Source organism: Danio rerio, chromosome 23 (genome assembly GCF_049306965.1).
Source record: "Danio rerio strain Tuebingen ecotype United States chromosome 23, GRCz12tu, whole genome shotgun sequence".
NCBI lineage: Eukaryota > Metazoa > Chordata > Actinopteri > Cypriniformes > Danionidae > Danio > Danio rerio.
The window spans coordinates 48,658,055-48,677,500 of record NC_133198.1 but is presented as its reverse complement, the minus strand read 5'-3'; the positions used below and the strand labels follow the sequence as shown (position 1 = coordinate 48,677,500).

The 19,446-nt window shown below is 38.1% G+C and overlaps 1 protein-coding gene across 2 annotated transcripts in view; it reads right to left on the bottom strand.

Annotated features, from left to right (window-relative positions):
* The window catches only part of atp1b2a (ATPase Na+/K+ transporting subunit beta 2a), a 31,095-nt gene extending 17,610 nt beyond the window's left edge, over positions 1 to 13,485 (bottom strand). Inside the window, exons 1-2 of one of the 2 annotated variants that reach the window (XM_021469844.3) lie at positions 13,191 to 13,485; positions 879 to 1,007 (exon numbers count right to left, since the gene is read on the bottom strand). In XM_021469844.3, the coding sequence (XP_021325519.1) occupies positions 879 to 1,007; positions 13,191 to 13,290 (229 nt within the window). In that variant the 5' untranslated portion in view covers positions 13,291 to 13,485. The remainder of the gene's footprint in view (positions 1 to 878; positions 1,008 to 13,190) is intronic. The other variant, NM_131669.3, reaches the window with a different exon arrangement.
* Between the last annotated feature and the right edge of the window lie 5,961 nt (positions 13,486 to 19,446).

The window sequence follows — 19,446 nt, the reverse complement described above, 5'->3', positions numbered from 1 at the left end:
CTTGGCGAAAAGGCGTCGCCGTAGGAGAAACATAATAGGCCAAAAGGCCATTGTTACCATGCTGGGCCAGAGAAAAAGTCGGGCAAATGCAGAAGACCAGGCAGAATAGAAAATTATTTAGTTTTTTATTGTAATTGCAATGCTTTTTTTTTCTTCTTTTGCAAATAAAGTCTGTACTGCAGCAACTCTGTCTGTGTGTATTTTTTTTACATCAACTGTAAATTTTTTAAGCATTTTTTTCTTTATTTTTGTATTACATTTTTGCAGTAAAAGAAAGAAAATGCATGCATTTACTAAACCCAACAAAATGAAAATGTAGAGAGTCTTAAAATATAAGGCAGAGCTGACACATAAACTAATGCAGTTTCTGTAATGTCAGCTGATGATAGTGTTTTATTGTCGGTGTGTTCTGATTGACTGAATGTTTATGTTGGAAGAGAACATGTGTTTGTGTTTTGAACAATAATTTCATTTTGAAACATGTTTGTAGTGTTTTGTTAGACATGGTGTAGTGTGTTCGTTTATTATTGTATTTTGAAAAGAAGTTTAGAGGTTTAGTTTATAATGTGTGATTTTGAGCATGAAATTAACCGCTTTGCCAATTGTGTGTTTTAGGTGTGTTGCTGCGTTAAGAGTTTAGCAAACTTGTTAAATGTATTGAAAAAACTGTCATAACCATTGTAAAAAAAACTGTAAAGTATATGAATGTGTGTGTGTGTGTATTTTATATATATGTGTGTATGTGTGTGTTTGTTTGTGTGTGTTTGTGTGTGTGTGTGTGTGTGTGTGTTTGTTTGCGTGTGTGTTTGCGTTTGTTTGTGTGTGTGTTTGTGTGTGTGTGTTTGTTTGCCTTTGTTTGCGTGTGTTTGCGTGTGTACCTGGTGTGGCCAGTCGGTCCTGCCAGGTGGGCTGATAATCATCGAGCGTCAGCAGCATCACATACATGGTGAGGCAGAAAACACCAGCCAGAAACGTGTAGAAGACCAGATAGAACAGCAGAATCAGACCTGCACACACACACACACACACACACACACATCAGTTCAGCTGTTGCTGCATCACAGACTTCATCTCATTTATTCAAATCAGACACAAACACAAGCAGGACACAGATCAATAATCAATTTTAGGTATTTGAATATTAAAATGTGTTTAATCCAAAGAATCTTTGCTTAAGTAAATGATAAATATGTAGAATTTAATGTAGAACATTTCAGTATGGTCATGTCACTGGCACATGAACATTCCCTGCTTGTTATTAAACTATTTCATAACCGTAACAAGCGGCAATTCAATCATAACTCAATGTTAAAACAGCGATCATAACATTATTCATCAATATGTGGCTCTTTTTGGATTCTTAAAAGCTCTATACATTAAAAATGTAAAACAGGAAACACGCTGGGACCAATGTTTTCGTTTACTTCCCTCAAAATGGTTTATAAGTTCATGTAAATTAAAAAAATTGTACTTTATTAAAGTTTTACCACAGAAAATTAAGACCAACAATTAAATTAGTCAGCTGGGTGCTCCTTTATAACGCTATAATAATTAATAATAATTCCTAACATTTATATTGACACTCAAAGCGCTTTACACACCACCAGTGTGCAGCATCCACCTAGATGACGTGACGGCAGCAATTTTGCGCCAGACCGCACACCACAAACCAGGGGCATCATGTACGAACACTTGCGTTAAAATCCTACTAAAACATTGTGTACGCACAAAGCTGTAAAATGTGCGTACGCAGTAAAAAATTCAGATGTATGAAACACTGCGTACGCCGAATCTCACAGATATTCTCTTTGTACATCAGAATACTCTACTTTGGGAAAAACCAATGAAAAAGCAACGCAAGAAGAAAAACTTTGAACAGAATGTGAATTGGAGGTGCTGCGTTCAGAGGTAGACTGGAGAAAAGCGGTGTTATTTGCAAGTTTGTCCTCCGTAATTAATAACAAAAGAAAAAAATAGAGTGGGAGAGTTTAGCTGACGCGGTTAACACAGCTGGGTCTGAACATCACACTGAGTGGATTAAAAAGAAAATAGTGAGATCTATAGGTGTAAAATTTTGTAGCGTCTTTAACTGCGTGAGTGGCGTAGCTCGTTAAACGCATGGCAACATGCTTTGACATGTTCGAGGATGAACTCGGTTCGAATCCAGCGTCTGATGAACTTACTCCCCTGCGCACATTCCCACGTTAATTTCATCATTAGTAAATCCAAATGTGAGCGTGAAACCTGGCGTACACAAAGTTTTTGTGTGTACGCAGCGTTGATACACGAGGCCCCAGCTGATTGGTGGAGAGATGAAGCCAAGTATGAGGATAACCCCTACTCTTTTTCCAAGGACATAATGGGATTTTTAACTGTAATGTGACAGGGACGTTGGACAACGAATTGAGGATCCTTTTGCAGGTTTTATTGAACTGAATGATCAGGCAAGCTATGTTCAATACAGGAACAAACTGAAGTGCGTGGGCAATCCAGAGTCGTAGTCAAAATAGCAGGCGATAGGTCAGAAGGCAGGCAGCATACAGCGTAAAAAAACAAAACAAAGCAAGGTCTAGACATGGAAGGCAACTGAAACCGCGTAGTAAAGTTCACAATCAGTTTACAAGACTTGCACCTACTGTGTGTTTGTGTGCTGACTTTATAGTCCATGTATCAGTTCATAAGCAGCATCAGCTGTGGGAGTGTAATCAATGGTGACTTGGAGCAGGTGTGTGAGTGTGTTGCATGACTGGGTCTGTAGTCCATTTTGAGGCATGATTGTAGTTTGTGTGAATGTACTCCAGCGATCTATGTCTTGTGACATTCTTGACCACAGAGAGTCGGGACCTCAATTTAACGTCTCATCTAAAAGACGGCGCTCACTGAGCAGTATGTAGTCCCCTTCACTATACTGGGGCATTAGGACCCACACAGACGGCAGGTTGGGCGCCCCCTACTGGCCTCACTAACATAACTTCCGGCAGCGACCTAGCTTTCCCATGTGGTCTCCCATGCAGGTACTGACCGGGTGCAGCCCTGCTTAGCTTCAGTGGGCGACCATGTGAGAGCTGCAGAGAGCTAGCATTACTTTACAGTATACAGTATATCCGAACCGTGCCCCGGCCCATTTTCCGGATCGTTTGAGAAGTGTAAGTGCTCTGAATTGGGCTCAGGTGCGGTTCACTCGACCGGCTTTGGCCCAAGTAAAAGTGGTGTGTGCGAGTGCGGTACGCTTGTTGTGTGAGTACAAAGCGTGCCTGAGGTCGAAACTAATGATGAGACGTGACTTTTAAGGGACTGTTTCATATGGCTTTATTAATCATTCTCACTGTTCAATCAACGCAAACTGCTGTAGTTTATTAAAGATTATTAAACTCCTCACTGCACGACAGCTGCACCTTCAGCAAACCTCCTAATTCCTGCAGCATGAGGACTTTATGATTGTTTATGAGCGGCAAAAGTGGCGGATCTGTTCTGCAAAATATTTGACTGTTACAACATCTAAAACAATATAATTAAAGAAATCTCCTGTGCTGAGCGAGAGCGCTTCTTACTGAACAGCGCATCATCGATGATATAAGCGTGCCCGGGCATGATTGCAATGTGAGTGCGGGCCGTCAGGGGAGACGGGAGGGGGGACAAGCATGCTTTGGCCCGATTCAAGGCAACTGTACATGGTGTGAGTACGCTCTTATAATGCCACGCACTTGTGTCTACCCATCTCACATCGTGCGTCACATACAATATGTCAGTTGCCATTCAATGTAAATTTGCATATTTATTAATTTATTCATTCGTTTTTTTCTTCAGCTTAGTCCCCTTATTAATCAGGAATCGCCACAACGGAATGAACCGCCAATCATTCCAGCATATGTTTTACAAAGCGGATGCCCTTCTAGCTGCCACCCAGTACTGGGAAACACACCCATTCACACACAAGTACACAATTTAGGGCAATTTACAGGACATTTATTGCTGTACTACTGAAAGCAGCAGCAGATAGTTCAGCTCAGATCTGGAGAATAAAATAAAGCATCTGAAACTGAACTTCAGAACTGAGACTGTGCAAACCAACACATATCAGTGACTCAGCATCTACATTTAATCATGTTAAAGAGCTTTAATATGTGTTCATTAGATTATAAAGCTGACCATTGTGCTGGAGTGCAGTAAGTCCTCTTCTCTGTGCTTCTGAATGGCTGGATTTACATTTCTGTCATCTTTCGTCTGCTGACAACAGCCAAATCACTCATCACTGCGTATTTTGTCACATAGCGTGTTGTTAGGACACAGCTTTACAATGTGACCTGCTCACCTAATGTTTACACTTGTAATATTGATATTATTTGCTAATTAATAACCTCATGTGAAACTCTGAATCTGCATCTCATGTCGGAGTCTGCTACTGTCCACCAGAGGTCACATTTCAGTCACGGACGCATGCTTAGAGAGCCTTCCTGACTGAATGAATGAAATAGGCTGTTTTCCACCATCTGGCAACCCGCGGTGCTGAAATATAATTGGCTAAGCTGGCATTGGGCGGGTTCAATGACCAAAACAAAGACAGCCATTCCGGCACGTTACACACATGTTCACAGCAGAATATCTGACTTCAGCATTGTGTCTCAGATAAACAAGAGTGTTCACTGAGCATGTTTCTGAATATCTGCACACATGTGATGCTGTTTTAGGCTTTAGAGGGGTCCAAATCTTACATACAGCACCTTTAAATTCAGCCTATATCAATAGTTTGCAACCACTTACCTTAAAAGTAGTAGTAAATAGATCATGTTATTGTTTGAGTGTATTCAGTGTCTATATAGAGAATTAATGACCAACACAAGCAGACAGCGCAGCATGAGTGTCGACCAATCAGAGCGCAGCATTAATTGGGATGAACTCTTGTGTTTGGTGTTTGTGTGTCGTCAGTGAATGTGACCCAGATTCCCGTCATTCAGTCCATCTTCACCTCTCTCATCCCTCCATCACTGAGCAAATGTCAGGACAGACTGTGAAGAGTAAATCCTCTTACGATAAACCACCGCCGCCTCCATATCTCTCTCTCGCTCTCGCTCGATCTATCTCTCCCTCTCTCCATTTCTCTCTCTCCTAAATATAAAAGAAGTAGTGGAGAGTGTCACGATTTACTGAATTTCTCATAGGGGCAAGCTAGCATGCCAATTTGGCTGTCAAGAGAACATAGATTAAATGATAAAGATTCGACTGATGCTGTTTTAATACTAAAACACTAATAAAATCTTGCATTAATATAGAATATGACGTGTATCTGTCATGCTGATTCTGAAAATTGTCTAATCTTTGATCTGTAGGTATGAACAGTTTGTAAATCTGTTAATTGTGTGTATATTTACACTCACCGGCCACTTTATTAGGTACACCTGTCCAACTGCTCATTAACGCAAATTTCTAGTCAGCCAATCACATGGCAGCAGCTCACTGCATTTAGGCATGTAGACATGGACAAGAGGATCTGCTGCAGTTCATATCGAGCATCAGAATGGGGAAGAAAGGGGATTTGAGTGACATTGAACGTGGCATGGTTGTTGCTGCCAGACGGGCTGCTCTGAGTATTTCAGAAACTGCTGATCTACTGGGATTTTCACGCACAACCATCTCTAGGGTTAACAGAGAATGCTCCGACAAAGAGGAAATATCCAGTGAGCGGCAGTTCTGTGGGCGCAAATGCCTTGTTGATGAGGCCAGAGGAGAATGGCCAGACTGGTTCCAGCTGATAGAAAGGCTACAGTAACTCAAATAAGCACTCGTTACAACCGAGCTCTGCAGAAGAGCATCTCTGAACACACAACACGTCCAACCTTGAGGCGGATGGGCTACAGCAGCAGAAGAGCACACCGGGTGCCGCTCCTGTCAGCTAAGAACAGGAAACTGAGGCTACAATTCACACAGACTCACCAAAACTGGACAATAGAAGATTGGAGAAACGTTGCTGCTCTGATGAGTCTCCATTTCTGCTGACACATTCGGATGCTCGGGTCAGAATTTGGCCTCAACAACATGAAAGCATGGATCATCCTGCCTTGTATCAGCGGTTCAGGCTGGTGGTGGTGGTGTAATGGTGTGGGGGAGATTTTCTTTGGGTCCATTAGTACCAATTGAGCATCAACGCCACAGCCTACCTGAGTATTGCTGCTGACCATGTCCATCCCTTTATGAGCACAGTGTCTCCATCTTCTGATGGCTACTTCCAGCAGGATAACGCAGCATGTCATAAAGCTCAATCATCTCAGACTGGTTTCTTGAACATGACGATGAGTTCACTGTACTCAAATGGCCTCCACAGTCACCAGAGCTCAATCCAATAGAGCAGCTTTGGGATGTGGCATCAAATCTGCAGCAACTGTGTGATGCTATCATGTCAATATGGAGCAAAATCTCTGAGGAATATTTCCAGTACCTTGTTGGATCTACATCACAAAGGATTAAGGCAGTTCTGAAGGCAAAAGGGGTCCAAACTGGGACTAGGAAGGTGTACCTAATAAAGTGGCCGGTGAGTTTATGTGTAAAGTCTCTCTCGCTCTTAAAATTCAAACTTGCTTTATCATTATGACAAATATTACATAGATATTTGTATGTAGATATAAGTATGTATTGACAAGATATTTGTTATGTGTACATTAAATATAACATTAGAAAATAAATGACATGCTTGTAGTGAAGTAAAAAAACTCAGTTATTAACAGTATATTTCATCTTTCTTGTGTATATTTAATATTTAATCAACATTTTAGAATAAAACAATAATAATAAAGTATAATGAACAGAATATTCAACAATTAACATGTCATGGTTAATTTAAAACAATTTAGAATTGTGTGTGTGTGTGTGTGTGCGTGCGTGTGTGTGTGAGTGTGTGTGAGTGTGTGTGCGCATGTGAGTGTGCGTATGTGTGTGTGAGTGTGTGTGTGTGTGTGTGTGTGTGTGTGTGCGTGCGTGTGTGTGGTGTTTGTAAGCGTATCACTGATGTTTTATTGGTCTCGTCTCTCAGGCATCAGTGTGTTGTGCCGCTACAGTCTGCTTTTTCTCCTGACACATGCTGATGTTTTATTGTCTAACTCAGTGATTTCAGAGTAAACCAGCTGTAATTAGTGGTGTAATGTTTCTCTGATTGATTATGCATCTCTCTTTATCAGTGGTGGACAGTAAATAAGTATGTTACTTCTGCACTTTGCTGTGAATAATGTGTTTTTACTCCACTACATTTCCTAATTGTAGGTGAATAAAAGGTTATTTTGAAGTGGAGAAATTGGATAGAGGCCTAGATAAACGACTCACTGAATCAAATGATCCGTACAGAATTAGTCGCTGTTAAACAACTCACTGATTCCCATGATCTGTTCAGAGTGAGTCTCTGACAAATGACTCACTGATTCCCGTGATCTGTTTAGAGTGAGTCTCTGATAAACGAATCACTGATTCAAATCATCTTCACAGAATGAATCGCTGTTAAACAAATCATTGATTCACATAATCTATTCAGAGTGACGCTCCTTTAAACAAATTACTGATTAAAATGATCCGTACAGAATGAGTCGCTGTTAATCAACTCAAAGATTCACATGGTCTGTTTAGCATGAGTCTCTGATAAATGACTTACTGATTCAAATGATCTATTCAGGGATAGGGTCCGGTAAACAAATCACTGATTCACATGATCTATTCAGAGTGACTCTCCTTTAAACAACTCACTGATTCACACGATCTATTCAGAGCGACTCTCCTTTAAACCACTCACTGATTCACATGATCTATTCAGAGTGACTCTCCTTTAACAACTCACTGATTCACATGATCTATTCAGAGCGACTCTCCTTTAAACAACTCACTGATTCACATGATCTATTCAGAGCGACTCTCCTTTAAACAACTCACTGATTCACATGATCTATTCAGAGCGACTCTCATTTAAACAACTCACTGATTCACATGATCTATTCAGAGTGGCTCTCCTTTAAACAACTCACTGATTCACATGATCTATTCAGAGCGACTCTCCTTTAAACAACTCACTGATTCACATGATCTATTCAGAGTGGCTCTCCTTTAAACAACTCACTGATTCACATGATCTATTCAGAGTGGCTCTCCTTTAAACAACTCACTGATTCACATGATCTATTCAGAGCGGCTCTCCTTTAAACAACTCAATGATTCACATGATCTATTCAGAGCGGCTCTCCTTTAAACAACTCATTGAGTCAAATGATCCGTGCAGAATGAGTCGCTGTTAATCAACTCACTGAATTAAATGATTTGTTCAGAGTAAATCTCCGGTAAACAACTCACTGATTCAAATAATTTGTTTAGAACAAGTTTCCGGTAAACAACTCACTGATTCAAATGAACTGTTCAGAGTGAGTCATTGTTAAATAACTTGGTGATTCAAATGATCCATTCAGAGTGTGTCTCTGGTAAATGACTCACTAATTCAAATGATCTGTTCAGAGTGAATCTCCAATAAACAGCTCACTGATTCAAAGATCCATTTAGAATAAGCAGTAAACAAGTCACTGCTTCAAATGATCTATTCAGAGTGAGTCTCTGGTAAATGACTCACTGATTCAAATGATTTGTTCAGAGTGAATCTCCAATAAACAGCTCACTGATTCAAAGATCCATTTAGAGCTGTGTTTCTAAACCACGTTCCTTGAGGCCCACCAGCTCAGCACTTTTTCAATGTCTCTTTAAACAAACACACCTGATTCAGATCATCAGCTCATTAGCAGAGACTGAAAGACCTGTAATGGGTGTGACAGACAAAGGAGACATCCAAAACATGGAATGTTGGTGGTCTTCCAGGATCGTGGTTAAGAAACACTGATTTAGAGTGAGTCTTCAATAAACAGCTCACAGATTCAAAGATCCACTTAGAATGAGTCTTTAGTAAATGACTCACTGATTTAAAGATCCATTTAGAGTGAGTCTTTAGTAAATGACTAGCTGACTTTGATTTGCTGACTTTACTCAACTGATCTGAATGGGCTTCCGTGTGTGAATGTGGTTTTATATGTTTTCTCATGAATTATCCTGATGAAATATCAGTGTGGTTATCAGAGCATGACAAGTTTTGGTAATTCAGCCTGCAAGATAAACAATTAGGGTATCAGTAAGTACTTTTACTTTTATTACTTGAGTAAAAATCAAGATCAAGTTCAAGTAAATCAATTTTGTTTTGCCAAAGCATTTTCATTGTGTATAAAATATGGAATATAATTACATCAAAGTAATAAAGATACAAAAAACTATAAATAAATGACACTTATAAAGGTTTACAATGATACAAATAATTACACTTATAAAGGTATACAAGTCAAATGAACTCAATGTGTTTACCATTAGAAATAATTATGTTATTTTCTCAGGTTAATTTAGTTTCATAAATAAGCAGCATAAATATCAAGTAAAACAATTTATATGGGCTGAATTGGAACAAATTAAATTTATTAATGTTCAACTTAATTGTTTTTTAATTGTGTGTTTGTTTAATTTCAGCCCATATAAATTGTTTGCGACTACTTAACATAAAACAATTTAAATCCAAGGAATCAATATTAATAATAATGATGATGATAATAATAATGATGATAATAATGATGATGATAATAATAATAATAATAATAATAATAATAAATATGTTTTGGTCTATCTCTCTACATGCTTGTTCTCTTAAACAGTTAAGTTTGCATAGCAGAATAGATAATAATAATAATAATAAACCTCATTCTCTCAGACAATTAAGTTTGCGTAGCAGAATAAAATAATAATAATAATAAATAATAGTAATATTAAAAAATGTATTTAAGTTTGCATAGCAGAATAGATAATAATAATATTAATAAAAATAATGATAGTAATAATAATAATAATAATAAACCTCATTCTCTCAGACAATTAAGTTTGCATAGCAGAATAAAAAAAAAATAATAATAAATAATAATAGTAATAATAAAAAAATGTATTTAAGTTTGCATAGCAGAATAGATCATATTAATAAAAATAATGATAGTAATAATAATATTAATAATAATAATAATAGGGCGAGGCAGTGGCGCAGTAGGTAGTGCTGTCGTCTCATAGCAAGAAGATCGCTGGGTTGCTGGTTCGAACCTCGGCTCAGTTGGCTTTCGCGTGGGTTTCCTCCGGGTGCTCCGGTTTCCCCCACAGTCCAAAGACATGTGGTACAGGTGAATTGGGTAGGTTAAATTGTCCATAGTGTGTGAATGTGTGTGTGGATGTTTCCCAGAGATGGGTTGTGGCTGGAAGGGCATCCGCTGTGTAAAAACTAGCTGGATAAGCTGGCGGTTCATTCCGCTGTGGCGACCCCGGATTAATAAAGGGACTAAGCCGACAAGAAAATGAATGAATAATAATAACAATAATATATTATTGTTTGCAATTATGTTTGCATTGCAGAATAAAAAGAAATTATACTAATAAATAATAATAATAGCTCATAATAACAATAATAAATAAACAAATAATAATAAATAATAATAGTAATAATAATAAATGTCCTTCTCTAAGTCAAGTTTGCATAGCAGAATAGATAATAATAAAAATAATAATAATAATAATTTTAATAAACCTCATTCTCTCAGACAATTCAGTTTCCATAGCAGAATAAAAAAATGATAATAAAAAAAAATTAATATTAATAATAATAAATGTCTTTTAAGTTAAGTTTGCATAGCAGAATAGATAATAATAATAATAATAATTATTATTATTATTATAACAATAAACCTCGTTTTCTCAAGACAGTTAAGTTTGCATTGCAGAATAAAAATAAATTGTAATAATAAATAATAAGAATAAGAATAAAAGTAACTAATAATAATAACTAATAATTATAAGTAATAATTATAAGTTAAGTTTGCATAGCAAAATAAATAAAAAACAAATAAGTAGTTAACAATGATAAATGTATAGATAAATAATAATATTAAATAATAAATAAATTATAATAAATGTTTTTTCTCTCTACTTGTTCTCTCAGATAGATATTAGTTTTCATAGCAGAATCATTACTACTACTAATGCTACTACTACTAATAATAATAATAATAATAAATCTCATTCTCTCAAACAGTTATGTTTGCATGCAGAATAAAAAAATAATAAAAAATGATAAATAATAATAATAATAAATGTCCTTCTCTAAGTTAATTTTGCAAAGCAGAATAAATAAATAATATTAATAAATAAATAATAATATTAAAAAATACATAAATAATAATAACTCTTTCTGTTCTCTCAGATAGGTATTAATAATGAATAAATAATAATAATGAATATATAAATAGATAATAATAGTAGCAAATACATAAATAATAATAATAATAATGAGTAAATAATAATAATAATAATAATAAATCTTACACTTGTTTTCTTGTAGACAGTTATTAAGTTTGCTCATCAGAATAAATAATAATAAGCATTAATAAATCTGTCTGTCTGTCTACAAACTCGTTGTCTCTCTCTGTCTTTCATCTTTCATTCTTCTTCTGTCGTTATTATTATTATTATTATTCTGGTGTTTGTCCTCTTTGTTTTATATGTCTCTCCATCAGTCTCTCTCTCACTGAGTGGGGGAAGGGAGTCAGATTAGTGTCTCCCCCTCCCATTGGCTACTTTCCTATGATGTCATCTCTGCTCTCAACCAATCAGACAGCAAGACACATATAAAAGCTGGCCAGTGAACTCATCTGACATAATATAAGACACTCACACCCTGATCTGCCTTTGATTTGTGCCTCTGTGTGTGTGTGTGTGTGTGTGACTTGAGCCTCTGTGTATAGTTTAGATGAATTATAATATTAATATAAGCAAGTGTGTGTCCAGACTGCATCTAGATACATATTTCTATATTAAATTAATGCATGGCTGAGTTTATGAGTTTAAAATAAGCATCTGTGTGAAAATAAATAGCAAAATGCATTGAGATATGAGGAATATTCAGAGCCTATTAAAGCTAATATCATTGGCAGAGCTCAGATTTATAATCTATAAGCTTTGCATTATTCTTCAATGTTAATAAGACTATTTATTTTCACTCGGATGAGATATTAAATGTCAAATATATAGTCTTTAAGCAGATGCCTAATCTGAAGCGACTAAGGAATCGTTTGGCTATTCAATATTTCATATTTATTGATAATTATTGTGTACTAGATAGATATTATAGAGATAGGACACAGAATTTAGCTTGTGTTCCCTCAGATTTCATTATGACTTCAGTGATTCTCTGTGAGATTGTTTTAACTGTTTGGTTTCGATGGAAAATTAGAAAAATATCTGATTTTATTGTCTTATTATTTATTGTCGTATTTAATTAATTTGACGTGTCTGATTATATTGTTGAAAGGCTGCTCCAAACATCTTTGGACATATGAGATTGATCAGAGGAAAGCTGCTATAGAGCGAGACACATCAGGACATTTGTGCAACACACACACACACACACACACACACACACACACACACATTGTTTAAAGTCAGTGACTCAGCTAAAAGTTATTTACTGGAACACACAGCTGCATTAAACTATAATGATGCATTATTAATGCACTTACTGCTGGAACATGGTACACATATTAAATGACACACACAAAGGGCTCATGACACACACACACTGGAGATCAATGTGGAGACAGATGCATATGCGTGTGTGTGTGTCCTGTATATCGTTATATAACCGCTGATGGATGATGCTGCTCCGGATATGAGCGAAATCACGTCACGTCACGTGAGCGCGCGCGAGCGGAGGACACTCACCGAATAACCTTGCGCGCGCTCAGCCACCATTCCCTGATCGATCACTGATCGGAATGATCGATGCACGTGAACAGAACGCACTCAGACCAGATGATTCCTCAGTCAAACGCTTGATCTCATTCATTCACATTGCACCCGTTCACCTCTAAAGACGCACGCGAAGGAGCGCGCGCGCACGAGAGCGCGCAACAACAGCTTCGTCAGATTGTCCTTTAACATGTTGGGCCCTTCTCCGCACACACACACACACACACACACACACACATATAGAGATACACAGCAGACGCATTGCGCAATACGTTCCGGTAAAGCGCTGGGAATGAATGAAACGCCGGTGTTCTTCCGTTATATAACGCAGAGAGAGAGCGGTGGACACTCACCCCAGCTGCTCGCCGTTCTCCCGAGCAGCTCGTGCGTCCGCGGGTTCCAGAAGAAGTCCTTCCATGACCCGGATTCCTTCTTCTCGTCCTCTTTGGCCATGTCTCCGGTAGATTCTCGGTGCGCGCTCCGCCTTTATAACCGCTTGGAATAAACGCGACGGATCCGGTTGTGCTGATGGATGCGAGCGAGGGTCTTATCGCGGCTCGGTCGGTCGGTTTTTCTCGCTCTTCCCGTTTGTGAACCGAGCGGAGTGCCGCAGCGCGCGCACTAATCCAGAGACACTGCAGTAAAAACGCGCTGAGCGCATGCGCACCCGGTAATACTCTCTCGCCCCCCCGCCAACCCCCTCCATCTCCTGCGGAACAGAAGCTTCAAAATCCTCCTCCCTCCCCCATCACACACACACACACTCTCACACGCACAGACACACACTCACACACACACTCCATCAGCAGATCTCCAGCCAATAGCGTCTCTCTCCTCTCCTCGGGCCACGCCCTCTCCTGGTCCAGAGCCTCTGCATCCGCCCGTCTGTCTGTCAGGCGCAGGTGATGCTCGAGGTTATTTATTCACGCTAATCATCTGCTTTTCATCCACATGTGTGTGTGTGTGTGTGTGAGTGTGTTTGTGTGTGTGATGAGGAAAATGCATCCGTGTGTGTTTGCTGTTCAGTGTGCTTTATTGACATGTAAGATGATGGAACATTATGTACAGACAGAGCAGACATAGGCAGAGCTTCTAAACATGATGCGTGAGAGTGTGAGCGGGTAAACCGGCAGGGATTTCAGTGGACACTGCAGATGATGAACTAACACTAATAATGAGAGACCTTCTGTGCTGTTCACAACTGATCGACACACACACAAGACTGAGTTATTCATGAGCTGATCCTTTAGTACTCTAAAAACTGCTGAGTTGGTTTAACCCAACGCTGGGTCAAATATGGACTCACCCGGGGATGATCAAGCTCAGTCCTGCAGAATTTATCTCCATATCAAACACACCTGGAGGTCTGCGGTGATCTTGAAGACACTGATATGAGATGCATGTTCAGGTGAATTTTAATCAGGGCTGGAGCAAAACTCTGCAGGACACCGGGCCTCCAGGACAGAGTGTGCCCGTCTCTGGACTAACCCGACCGCTGAGATTAAAAATGTAGTTAAAATTTATACGTGTCAGTGAGTTGTTTAGCGGAGACTCACTCTGAAAAAATCATTTGAATCAGTGAGTTGTTTACCGCAGGCTCACTCTGAACGGATCATTTGAATCAGTGAGTTTTTTAGCTGGAGACTCAGTCTAAATGGATCTTTGAATCAGTGAGTTGTTTACTGGAGACTCAGTCTAAATGGATCTTTGAATCAGTGAGTTGTTCACTGGAGACTCAGTCTAAATGGATCTTTGAATCAGTGAGTTGTTCACTGGAGACTCAGTCTAAATGGATCTTTGAATCAGTGAGTTGTTTACTGGAGACTAAGTCTAAATGGATCTTTGAATCAGTGAGTTTTTTAGCTGGAGACTCAGTCTAAATGGATCTTTGAATCAGTGAGTTGTTTACTGGAGACTCAGTCTAAATGGATCTTTGAATCAGTGAGTTGTTTACTGGAGACTCAGTCTAAATGGATCTTTGAATCAGTGAGTTGTTTACTGGAGACTCAGTCTAAATGGATCTTTGAATCAGTGAGTTGTTTACTGGAGACTCAGTCTAAATGGATCTTTGAATCAGTGAGTTGTTTAATGGAGACTCAGTCTAAATGGATCTTTGAATCAGTGAGTTGTTTACTGGAGACTCAGTCTAAATGGATCTTTGAATCAGTGAGTTGTTTACTGGAGACTCAGTCTAAATGGATATTTGAATCAGTGAGTTTTTTTAGCTAGAGACTCAGTCTAAATGGATCTTTGAATCAATGAGTTGTTTACTGGAGACTCAGTCTAAATGGATCTTTGAATCAGTGAGTTGTTTACTGGAGACTCAGTCTAAATGGATATTTGAATCAGTGAGTTTTTTTAGCTAGAGACTCAGTCTAAATGGATCTTTGAATCAGTGAGTTGTTTACTGGAGACTCAGTCTAAATGGATATTTGAATCAGTGAGTTTTTTAGCTGGAGACTCACTCTAAATGGATCTTTGAATCAATGAGTTGTTTACTGGAGACTCAGTCTAAATGGATCTTTGAATCAGTGAGTTGTTTACTGGAGACTCAGTCTAAATGGATCTTTGAATCAGTGAGTTGTTTACTGGAGACTCAGTCTAAATGGATCTTTGAATCAGTGAGTTGTTTACTGGAGACTCAGTCTAAATGGATCTTTGAATCAGTGAGTTGTTTACTGGAGACTCAGTCTAAATGGATCTTTGAATCAGTGAGTTGTTTACTGGAGACTCAGTCTAAATGGATCTTTGAATCAGTGAGTTGTTTACTGGAGACTCAGTCTAAATGGATCTTTGAATCAGTGAGTTGTTTACTGGAGACTCAGTCTAAATGGATCTTTGAATCAGTGAGTTGTTTACTGGAGACTCAGTCTAAATGGATCTTTGAATCAGTGAGTTGTTCACTGGAGACTCAGTCTAAATGGATCTTTGAATCAGTGAGTTGTTTACTGGAGACTCAGTCTAAATGGATCTTTGAATCAGTGAGTTGTTTACTGGAGACTCAGTCTAAATGGATCTTTGAATCAGTGAGTTGTTTACTGGAGACTCAGTCTAAATGGATCTTTGAATCAGTGAGTTGTTCACTGGAGACTCAGTCTAAATGGATCTTTGAATCAGTGAGTTGTTTACTGGAGACTCAGTCTAAATGGATCTTTGAATCAGTGAGTTGTTTACTGGAGACACAGTCTAAATGGATCTTTGAATCAGTGAGTTTTTTTAGCTGGAGACTCAGTCTAAATGGATCTTTGAATCAGTGAGTTGTTTACTGGAGACTCAGTCTAAATGGATCTTTGAATCAGTGAGTTGTTTACTGGAGACTCAGTCTAAATGGATCTTTGAATCAGTGAGTTGTTTACTGGAGACTCAGTCTAAATGGATCTTTGAATCAGTGAGTTGTTTACTGGAGACTCAGTCTAAATGGATCTTTGAATCAGTGAGTTGTTTACTGGAGACTCAGTCTAAATGGATCTTTGAATCAGTGAGTTCTTTACTGGTGTTGGATTATACGAATAATTTTTTATTATTTTTGTCTCTTTTTCTTTTAATCAAACAATTATTTGTATTGGTCATGTAAGGGTCATATATTAACTGAACTTCTAGTGTTGTGTGTGAGTGCTGTGCATACTAATTAGCATTTTTGCAGAAGTAGATAGATGCGGGTCCAAAATTAAATTCAGCTCTGCAGAAACTTCCTGTCTGAAGAGAGGTGTTAAAACTGAACACAGAACACAGAAAGATGTATACTTTGTTGTTGTGCAGAGAATTCGTAGAAAAAGAGGAAGTATGTCGAAGGTGCGGCCAATGGAGGACTGAACAATGACTGACAAGTGACGTTACACCAAAACTCCACCTGTTAAGATCAGTTGTGTATTTATGCTGGAGTCAGGAAATGTATGTTAGTTGCAAAACCTCTTGTATTGCATTGGGGTAACGTAACCCAGAGCTCTGTCATCGAATTATTCATTTGTATCTAATAAATTGTTACGATTTTTGACATTGAAGAAAAACCTCTCCAGACCTTTTCTTATTGAACACGCATGGAATAGAGATAGATATTCCAACACTGGAGACTCGCTGTAAATGGATCTTTAAATCAGTGAGTTGTTTACTAGAGACTCACTTTAAATGGATCTTTGAATCAGTGAGTTGTTTACTGAAGACTCCCTCTAAATGGATCTTTGAATCAGTGAGTTGTTTACTGGAGACTCAGTCTAAATGGGTCCTTGAATCAGTGAGTTGTTTACTGGAGACTCACTTTAAATGGATCTTTGAATCAGTGAGTTGTTTACTGAAGACTCCCTCTAAATGGATCTTTGAATCAGTGAGTTGTTTACTGAAGACTCCCTCTAAATGGATCTTTGAATCAGTGAGTTGTTTACCAGAAACTCGCTCTGAATGAATCAATTGAATCAGTGAGTTGTTTATGAGAGACTCACTCTGAATGGATCATTTGAATCAGTGAGTCGTTTACCGGAGACTAACTCTGAATGGATCATTTGAATCAGTGAGTTGTTTATCAGAGACTCACTTTGAACAGATCATTTGAATCAATGAGTTGTTTATTGGAGATTCGCTCTGAACGGATCTTTTTAATCAGTGAGTTGTTTATCAGAGACTCACTCTAAACATCTTTAATTCATTGAGTTGTTTACCGCCGTCTCACTCTGAACGACTTATTTGAATCATTGAGTTGTTTAACCACAGACTCACTCTGATTAAATGATTTGAATTAGTGAGTTGTTTAGCGGAGATCGCTCTGAATCGATCATTTGAATCAGTGAGTTGTTTACTAGAGAGTCACTCTGAATGGATTGTTTGATTCAGAGAGTTGCTCACCAGAGATTCAATCTGAAAGGATCAATGGAATCAGTCAGTCGTTTACCAGTGATTCACTATGAACAGATCATTTGAATCAGTGAGATGTTTACCGGTGATTCACTCTGAACAAATCATGTGAATAAGTAAGTCATTTATCAGAGACTCATTTGGAACAGACAGACAGGCAGACAGATGGATAGTTGAATAGAGGAAGGGAGCGAGGCAGGGATGGACAGCTGGGTGAAGGAACTGATAGAAAAAGAATAGATAGACGCACAGATGAATAGATGAACAGACATTTTTGGCTCAGTAACTTTTCCCCCACTTGAGCAAGAGAGAGTTTGCTCAGGGGTATGACGATGACCTCTGACCTCAGTCTGATGAAACAGTACATTCATGTGTGTTAAACTCAGTCTGACTGCTTTCAGACTCTGAACACTGACCTCTTTCATTCCTTTCATCACTGGTATATACGACGCCTCATCAGATGCGCATACTATCAGATTAAATCGTATATTTACATCACTGCATTCGTATTGTTTTAGGATTTATATCATTACGATAGGCTTTTTTGGGGAGTCTAAAAAGTTTTTTAGACTCCAATTCAATTTTTGTTTCCAATTTAATTAACCAAAACATAGATATTTTTGACTAATATTTTATTACTTGAGTTTATGGTTGGATGGACAGATAGATATTCAGTTAGATTGTACTTTAATTCAAGAATGGTTTAATAAAAACAAATTTAGACAAAAAAAAAAGAAGTCTTGTAGTGTGGTGTTCTTTAAAAAATCTCAGCGGGTACACTCGCTAGACGTAGATATTAGATTTGATGACAGCTCGCAGTTGTCTAATGTTGATGAATTTAAATATTAAATAAATAAATAATACAATACCGATTTTGTCACGATTCGTCAATACCGATTCGTCACGGTGGCGCAGTGGGTAGCACGATCGCCTCACAGCTGGAAGATCACTGGTTTGAGTCCTGTCTGGGTCAGCTGGCGTTTCTGTGTGGAGTTTGCATGTTCTCCCCGTGTTGGCGTGGGTATCCTTCGGGTGCTCCGGTTTCCAGTTCAAATACATGCGCTATAGGGGAATTGATTAAGCTAAATTGACAGGTGTGTGTGTGTGTGTGTGTGTGAACGAGTGTGTATGGGTGTTTTCCAGTGATGGGTTGCACCTGGAAGGGCATCTGCTGCATAAAACATGTGCTGGATAAGTTGGCGGTTCATTCCACAGTGGCAACCTCAGATTATTAAAGCTGAAAAGAAAATGAATGAATGCTTGCTTACAGGTTTAGATTGTGGTGTTCAGGTGAAGTGTGTTGTTTATTGGATTGTTTAGCTGTACTGTATGCTTGTTGTGATGTGTTGTACTCTGTTGGATCTTTGTTTCTCTTAGCGACCCACTCGAAAATGAGATCAAGGGACTCTCCCATTCAATAAAATTCATATATTATTATCACTGTGTCAATATATTAATATGCGCTGTAATATTATTTCTATTATATATATATATATATATATATATATATATATATATATATATATATATATATATATAYATATATATATATATATATATATATATATATATATATATATATATATATATATATACAACATATATATATACAACATTTCTGTCTGGTTCTCGAATCTGATTGGCTGATAGTCGTGATATATTTAAGTAATATCAGCACCCGTACAGCCTGTTTACCCTTTGTGTATTACTCCGCCCACATGCAGCCAGCAGAAAGCAGACACTACAGATCTAAAGTGTAAAAGA